Raw genomic sequence first — 8,995 nt, 5'->3', positions numbered from 1 at the left:
GACCATTTTTAATTGTTTTAAGCTTAAACTCTTTAAATATTTTTTTTATATACTGGGCGTTCAACTATTAAATATAATTTTAATTTATTAATATAATTTATAAACCAATCCACTACCCACTCATTACAAACTAAACCTCACTCAATTAATAATTCAATTATAATATCAAAATTGTCATAAACACTACTAAAACACGATGAAATTATAGATTACTGAAAATGACATTCAAAATTATTCGAATCCGAATCGAAGCCCCAATGAAATTTAGGTTGAGCCACTTATTTAGGAGGACACTTTCTTTCAAAATTGAATTAGAAAATTATGATTAAAGGTAAAGAAATAATACATCCCGATTTAATTAATGCACTTATTTTAAATATAATTTTATAAATATTTATGATTTATTTTAAAACCTTTAATATATTATTTTGAAAAAAAGTTACCTATGAGGTAACATCACATAATTAAGACGTAAGAATAATTAAGATGAACATAGTCAGACTTTTAAGTTTATCGGTGATTTTTATGTAGCCACTTGAATGTATGATAATTTTCTTCTATATTTTTTAAAAACACTCAATTGGTAGTAGCTTGCATTAATAATTTGACGGGTTCATTAATTTAGAGGGATTTAATTAGTAATGGATGGGTAGTGAATTGATTTATAAATTACACTAATAAGTTAAATTATAACAAATAGTTGAGCGCCACGTATTTTAAAAATATTTAAATATAAAATCGTTAAATAAGTAGTCATTTTTGAATCAAAAGGTGGATGACAAGGGTATTTTGGACCCAATAGGTGGGTGGGAAGGGCATTTTGGAGCCAATAGGTGGATGAAGGGTAATTTTGTACCATTTTCAATACTTTAAGGGTATTTTAGGCCCTTTTCCGTTAATAAAATAAGTTCAGGGGGTAATAGGACCTTAGTATAGTATAAGTGTGTCTCTGAGATTTTAGGCATAGGCTGAGGGGTATTTGGGCATTATCCCAAGAAAATAATATAGTATAGTAACTTTGGTTTCTTTACCTAAACATAAAGTTCACTTTTTTTAAGTGATTGGAAAGAAATTAAGTAGTATAGTAACTTTGGTTTCTTATCCTAAATAAAAAGTTCACTTTTTTAATAAGTGAAAGAATAGAATCAACCTTGGATTCTTTGAGAATTTAATATCAAATCTCCTAATACTAATTAATTATCCTCTGATACCTTGCGTAAAACTTGAATTTGATAATATAATTTCATATCACATGTTCAAATAAAACTTTAATTTAATCTCTTATTTTCATATCATGATTTCATATTGTAATAGCCAAACGGACGTTAGTACGTTGATATTGCCATAAGACAAAGAGCTACTTCTAGCATAGTGTTGTAAATATTTGAGTTGGATTCTCACTTGGGCTTCAGTTAGGGCAAGCTTTCAATTTTTTTTTTTGGACTAACTTAATAGAGTTTGTAGGCTAGTTAGAATTGTTTCCACAAGAAATTTAATAGGAGTAAGTTTTACTTTTAAGTAACGTTATATGGATCATAAAGCTATATAGAATTGGGTCTCACTTACAGCTTTACTTAGATTTTAGGGGTCTTTTTCCCTATTAAGAGAAATTACACTACAAAGAAATTAGATTTGTCGGATCATCTTCTAATAATTGGAAGTTACATGTTATGTTGTAATAATGATCGTCTTTTAGTTGTTACTTAAAATTTTGTTCTATGTTATTGCTGTCTTCTAATAATTCAAAGTTACTTGTTATGTTGTAATAATGATTGTCTCTTAATTTTTTTTTGTATGTCATTACAATTTTTCTCTTCTTAATTTGTTTTTGTTTTATTATCTACTTGTAGACATACAAATCTTAATGGATTTAATTCATACAAAATTTGGATTAAATTCATGTTTATTTGGGTTGAATGATTAATTTGGACTTTACAAATAAATAAGTCCATTTTTAATTAAATTCAAGTCCAAGGTCCATTTCAGCTTGAAGTTCAAACTCATGCCACGTGTCATAGTGACTAGACATCTAAGATCAACGAGGTGACGCCACGTGTCCAAATGAGGTGGCAGTCTCAATCAAATGCAAGAACGAATCACAATGCGCCAGGTGTCAAAACCGACATCCTTTGGCCAATCACAACCAACCTTGTCCATCCCTTACAACTATAAATAGGGGATGAACATGACATTCAAAAAAGGAAGACTTCAACAAGCATTCTGCAATTGGAGAAAGCTACAACATCAACGACATAGCTCTTCGAAGGAGTAATCAACGGAATTCTTCCCGGAGATCAACTTGGAAAAACAAAGCGCTTCCCGACGTTCTCGGAGATCAAATACGTCTCAAGGAGGTCTACATCATCCTACATTCGAAAAATACGCTATGGAAGGCCCTCGAATCACGGAAAAACTTAGGAGAGAAGAAACAAGAGAACAACAGAATTGTACTCACATGATTCATCAATAAAATTACATTTTTCTTTTATTTATTTTGCTTGCAGTTAATTTTCAGCGACTATAAAAATTTGTTGCGAACATTACTAATCTTATTTTATCTTCTATTTACCTCTCTATAATCGCTCTACCTCATGACTATGTTACGATGAAAAACAATAAAATATTATATTTATTAAAACAATACAATATAACATAACATAATACAACACAACACGCACTATATTATAATACAATACATTATAAAATGCCACGTAATCTGATTAACTTGTGAAAGTTTAAAAAATCTCCTCCAGCAAAGTTAAACTATCTCAAAAAGCAAAAGAATAAAATACCAAACAACTTTATTACAAACACAATATTTTCTCACACTCAAATTTCAAATCTGATCCACAGAATTGCAAAATCTCTGTGGGGTTGACAAACTTTGTGCTATTATCACAAAGTTTTCTGGTACCTTCTACATCTAATCACCTCAACAATGGGTGCTTTTTTTTTTTTTTTCAACTGTACAAATCACATTGTAAATTAATTAAAAGCTACTAATATTCAGAGCTTGATGATCTACTCCATCTTTTTCTCAAATATTCATCTACTGATGAAAGAGGACTACTTTGGTCTTGACTACTGCTGAAACATGTCGAATTATCATAATTAACATCAAGAAATGCAAGACTTAAATGAGACTCTGCACTTGAATCTGGATATACTTCATCATCATTATATTCTTCCGTATTGTTGTTTCTAGCAATTACTTCTTCATTCCCATCTTTCTCCCCCTTCAGCATCTTTAGGATCTACGTAAATAACAACATGCTTGAGTTATAAAACAATAATATATAGGATCCGACATAGGTGCAGATGTGTTTTTGGAAGGTCCAAGCAACATAGATGTATAGATGGCATAATGTATTCTTATCCTACATTCTATCTCATTTAAAAGTGCATAGCTTCTCCCATAACGTTTGATTTTTCACAAATATCGTATATCTCATGCAGAGTTAAATACGAAAACCAAGAGTTATAATGAGATTATATTGCAAAGTAAATGTTGTTATAGTTACCTGGCTTATGTTAGGACGTAGTCGTGCTGCCTGTGTAAGACAGAGTCTTGCTGCAAGAATCATTCTTTGGACTTGATCATCTTCAATATTTACATTCAAGTTCTCATCCAGAATGGCATTGTAATTCCTGCTTTCTAACTTAGGTTTTGCCTGGAAAGTAATAATTAATTTTTAAAAATTTCGGATGAATGGAAGTAGTAATTCATGTCAAAGTAGAGATGATGCTTACCCACATAACCAAACTTTCTTGACCACTGGGAGTCTCAAAGCCAATAGCTTTTCTCCCTGATAATAGTTCCAGCAAAACCACTCCAAAGGAGTAGACATCAATCTTATCGCTAACTTTCCCATACATAAAATACTCTGGTGCTAGATAACCAAATGTTCCTACCACATCACTATGAGTCAAGAACGACGCCTTTGTGGGTCCCCATATCGCTAACCCAAAATCGGATAGCTGCAAACAAGAATTATCCAACCAGTTTAACTTCTATCTACTCATAATATCAAATCAATCATAAGATAATCACCGATTTATCTAAAAGCACACCTGTGGTTCAAAATCATCATTCAGAAGAATGTTTGATGACTTCACATCTCTGTGAATAACGGGCCTTCGACATTCATTGTGTAGGTAATTTAAAGCTTCTGCGGTTCCAACCGCTATTCTGAATCTTCTTTCCCATGGCAATACTGATTTAGTTCTTCCTGCATTCCAAATTAACGAATTAACTCGTGGTTTTATGTATAGAATATATTCTTTGGTTTGCAGCTTACCATGTATATTTTCTTCTAAATTCCCTTTTGAATGAAAATCGTAAACAGATATCAGATCAGAATCCTGTATGCAAATTCCAAGTACATGAGCAATATTCTTGTGCTCCACTCTGGTCATAATGTCCATTTCCTGCCTGAAATTCTTCCTTGCTTCATCTGATGAATTCAAAACCTTCACCGCCACTGATTTTCCATCAGGAAGAACCGCTTTGTACACACTGTTTTCCCCACCTTTGCCGATCAACTTCTCTGCACAAATTTTCAATGTTAAAGAAGCAAGGCTGAAAAGAGAATATGTTGTAGACAAAGAGCTAGAGAAACCAACCCGAGGAGAAGTTAGAAGTCGATGATCTTATAACATCATAGCTAAACCATTTGCAGCCAAAATAATCTTTTATCAGCTGGCTACCAACTGATGCACTTTCCTTTTCGATGAAATCCATGAGGGAGTAACTATTTTCCATTCCAAAAGCATTTTGGTTCTCTTTCGGAGAAGAATTTGATTTAGGACTATCTAACATAGATCGGTTTGGCAAGGTCATCACCCACTGCACTACCGACATCTTTCTTTTTACTTTAGCAGGTTCATTCAACGAACTCGTAGTTTGTAAAAGGGGCCAACCAGGAGTATTAGTAGTAACAGCAGCACAATCTTCGGTAGGAAGAGAAATTGAACCTAGTGAAAGAGAACCTTTCTTGTGTTTTCCTGAAGTACTTGTATTTTCCTCTTTTATGTTGTGTGTACCATTTGTCCATCTCTCCAAAGTTCTAGTCACTTCACAACTGAACCTTCCAAATTCGGATATCTCCGATTCACCAAATTCAGACTCGCAATCCTTTGAAGTAGAAATTCTTTCTAGATAAAGACTTGGTTTTGGATCACTAAAAGAACCTGTCATCAAGAACAGAACAAATATTCAATTTTGTTATGACTATTATTTTTTTAGCTCAAATGTGCAAGCAATCTTGAAGTACCTTTGAGTTGGGAAGTAGAGGTTCTTCTAAACAAAACTTTCCCATTGTCAACTGCCATAACTTCAGTAGTGGTAGGCAGCTTCTTCGCACAATATTTAGCAATTGAGGTCCAGCCCCTATACAAGTCCGCTTTCAAAATATAATTAGCAAGATATATATGAACTGAAAATCTGAATTAGTCGGGCTAGTATATAGCTTTTACTTACCCAAGAGTACTATGCTTGCAATTTCCTACTATTACAGCTAATGCATCATGGTTCTTTGCTTCCCTCACCAAAACTCTTCTAATAGAACTTCCTTCTGTCACCAAAGAAATAAGATCAACCTGAAATTTCACAAACAAAGACAACCCACGTCAATCAAAATCGGCACTTTTTCTTTATTTTCCTAAAAGACAACAAACCATTTAAAGAAAGTTGAATTGTATCTGTCACTAGGAAGGAAAAAAAAAAAGAACCTGCTTTTTATTACACAAGCCATCGTAATCATAAAGATAAGTGTCCAACGATGATTTAACGTTTGCAATTGATTCTGAATAATGATTAAAAGTTACAATGTCAAGACAAAAACAGCACAGTTAGTTTTTAAAAAACAGAGCAAAATTCAATTCAATTTTCGTACCGGCATTTCGACAAACATGTAGAGCAATTACTCTATCTCCAGGTTCTGCAACTTTTACAATAGCCCAATTCAACAACTCTCTAATATGTCCATCAAATCGGATTCCCACAATAACATTTCTCTGTTCTGATTCTAATATCTTTGCAAATATCATCTTCTCTTCCTAAAATTTAACAACCAAAAAGATTTCTTTTTTTTTCTCCAATCATATGAATTTAATGCTTTTTCATTTTGCAAAAAGGGAATGCTCCAGCTGACAAGACAAATGAAGTGCTTTACAAAACACTAGTCCAGAATTTATGCCTTGATCTGAATAGTCAAAAACAAGAAAAAAAAAAGCAATTAACAGGTACAACAAGAAATCCAAATCTTGAATTCTAAAGAATAAAAATGGAGATTTTCATAAACACCCACAATGACCAATAATCAATATTATATCAATCCATTGGAAAAAAGGGAATTACCTAAAGCCATTGGAAAAAAGAAAGAAAAGCCACCAAGATTATATACAAACTTGTTTGAACTAACAAACAAACAAATACATGCCAAAGGTAGGTGCTTTGCTGACAATAAAGCTTACTTCAGCAAATGGGCATTCTTGAAATTCAATAATTTTTTAAAAAATATTATATTTTAGAAAAAAGGAAAAAAAAAACAGAGAATTTATTTTTGGAATTTGATACCTAAAATCCTAGGTAGTATAGTGAAGATGGAAGGAAGGGTAAGGAATAAAGAATTGCCGGGAAAGAGGGATAAAAACAGAGATTAACATTAAACAACGTATTTGAAAAAACAGAGGTTAAAAATTAAGATTGTTTTTTTATTTATATATATATAATATTGTTGGGTTCTGTTCATAAAATCATGCAGGTAAGTCGCGGTGAAAATATTGATATTCTGCTAACCACCGACAAATAGGGCTAAGAAAACTCCAGCGGCCTTACTATATTGTTGGTTGAGTTAATAGCTTGCCGCAACGTTACGACAACGATCATATTTTCAAAACATACTGAAACATATTTCATTTGTGACCGATTTTAAATTTCAAATTTTTCTTTTTAGATATTTGTTTTTGAAATTTGAATAATTTAACAGGTAATTGGTCATGTTTCATTTTAAAATTTGCAAAAAAAGTTTATTTCCAAAATGAACAATAATTTTTGAAAATTGGAGTTTGATCTAGTGTTATTTTGGTGTTGAATTATGGGGAAAAAAGATAAAAATATTTCATGGTAACACATTAAATCTCATTTTGAGGTTAAGGTAATTTTGAAAAAATTGTATGAATTGTCCTCTAGGAACCACTGTAACTAACAAGTGCTAATTAAACTTGTAAATAACAAATTATAATTAAGGATTTTACTTTAACTTTGAAATATTATTTCGAACATTCTTTTCTAATTAAAAGTTGTATGCTCTTTGCATTTTTCTTATTGTTATTGTTGTTGTATTATAGTACTTTTCTTCAACCTTCAATTATTTCCAAAATGAACAATAATCTCTGAAAAGTGGAGTTTGATCTAAGTGTTATTTTGATGTTAAATTTTGAATAAAAAAAGAATTTAAATTTCAATTTTGAGGTTAAGGTACTTTTGATAAATAATTTGAATTGTCCTTAAAATGAATCATCTTTAAATTGATATGATAATATATATTTGTGTGTAGCAACTTTTTATTTTTTACTAAATGTATAAGTTAAAAAGAATATAAAAAATAATAAAAGTATTTATGTCCGTGGCTAATCTAGTCGATAGTTCAAAGTTCCCTTATGGAGTACTACATTTTATTTTATTTTTTAAAAAAGCACTACTTGTCATCCTTTGATGGTTCAAATGGATGAATTGAACTTTTTTTTAAAGTCAATAAACAGTTAAACTCGTTTAAATCTACAGGCAACTTCGTATATACATAAATTTTACTAAAACTTATTTGATAATACTAAAAAATATCGAATGGTTTGGAGACATTTAAAATAAGTTTTTAATGGTCAAAAATAAGTAAAAGGGAGAGAAACAGCCTTTGGAATATTGGATTATTTTGGTCAACTTTGGGAGGTTATCATGTTTTACTTTAATTATGACTAAATCAAATTTGACTGCCAGTGAGAAATTTATTACCTTTTTAGCAGCTCTTCAAACAGAACAAAAAGGTGCTTACTGAAAAGATAAGCATGATTATAATGAAATTTAATACTTACATAATTAAATTATAATCTATAATGACAAATTATTGCTTCATATATGCCGTCAAAAACGTCAAACTCTGGCTACCTCATATCATTGTTTGTTTCTATTTTATTGTTAATATGAGATGTCAAACTATAATTAGAAAGTTTTTGAAAGGTTTAGTTTAATTTTTAAAGGAAAATGAAATGGACAAGTGTAACTATTTTTGTCCATTAATTAATAGCCAATATCTTTTCATTATACTCCATCGGTTACTTGTACATTTTTTTACTACCACATATTTAAGAAAATAATTAACGTGAGTTCATATTTTACTCTTACCAATGAATAAAATTTTAAAATTATTTTACTCACTAAAAAAGTTTTATATTTTTTTAAAAATATTAACTGTCTAAATAAATTGAGAATATGTATAATATATAAATATTTTTTATTATTATTATTTAAAAATGTCAAAGAGAGTAGTAACCAAGTTATTAAAAGAGAACTGCATATTCCTCTGGATTTTTTTTTATAAACGTGTATTAAATATTAGAATAAAAACTAAAAAGATATTTCTATTTGTAGTGTTTTTTATATGGACAATCAAGGTTTGATTCTCTTGACTCGTACTTATGATTCGAATTGATATTCTTAGCTAGCTAGGCTAAAGCACGTAGTTTTTAGAAATTTTTGTATTCTCTTAATCACTAAACTAAATCTTCAATATAAAAAGAAAAAGTATCAATACATACTAAGAATTTCATGCGAAAAAATATCACTTAACGTTCCCGTGAAAAGCGAATTAAAAATTCTTTTCTCTCTTCTTTTTAAATTTCAATTTACAATCTTCAAATAACTAAAACCTCTCGTTAAGAATTTTTTTAAAAAAACGGACGGTTTTAATATGTCATGGTCACGGCTACTAAAATATCT

General features: G+C 30.4%; 1 protein-coding gene across 2 annotated transcripts; it reads right to left on the bottom strand.

Annotated features, from left to right (window-relative positions):
- Window positions 1-2,764: 2,764 nt before the first annotated feature.
- Window positions 2,765-6,809, bottom strand: LOC101265487 (protein kinase STUNTED). 2 transcript variants are annotated; one of them, XM_026028889.2, is made up of 11 exons: window positions 6,359-6,809; window positions 5,895-6,203; window positions 5,731-5,804; window positions 5,480-5,598; window positions 5,274-5,389; window positions 4,624-5,190; window positions 4,299-4,547; window positions 4,072-4,229; window positions 3,751-3,978; window positions 3,522-3,671; window positions 2,765-3,254 (listed from the first exon to the last, which is right to left on the bottom strand). In XM_026028889.2, exons 2-11 carry the CDS (start codon window positions 6,046-6,048, stop codon window positions 3,000-3,002), a joined length of 2,070 nt encoding a protein of 689 aa, XP_025884674.1. In that variant the 5' UTR covers window positions 6,049-6,203; window positions 6,359-6,809; the 3' UTR covers window positions 2,765-2,999. The 2 variants fall into 2 exon arrangements, with proteins under 2 accessions (XP_025884674.1, XP_010315381.1); XM_010317079.4 differs by having other exon boundaries at window positions 5,895-6,726.
- Between the last annotated feature and the right edge of the window lie 2,186 nt (window positions 6,810-8,995).

Source organism: Solanum lycopersicum, chromosome 1, assembly GCF_036512215.1.
Source record: "Solanum lycopersicum chromosome 1, SLM_r2.1".
Classification (NCBI taxonomy): Eukaryota; Viridiplantae; Streptophyta; class Magnoliopsida; order Solanales; family Solanaceae; genus Solanum; species Solanum lycopersicum.
Note: the sequence above shows the minus strand (reverse complement) of the source record. Positions and strands in the feature narration are given on the sequence as shown.

What these genes read in the sequence shown, in the direction of transcription:
- LOC101265487 (XM_026028889.2), bottom strand. Translation starts at nt 6,048, where the DNA reads ATGATATTTGCAAAGATATTAGAATCAGAACAGAGAAATGTTATTGTG. An exon ending in TTTAGAAGAAAATATACATG is followed by an intron (nt 4,230 to 4,298) that starts GTAAGCTGCAAA and finishes TTTGGAATGCAG; the next exon opens with GAAGAACTAAATCAGTATTG. An exon ending in AAGAAAGTTTGGTTATGTGG is followed by an intron (nt 3,672 to 3,750) that starts GTAAGCATCATC and finishes ATTACTTTCCAG; the next exon opens with GCAAAACCTAAGTTAGAAAG.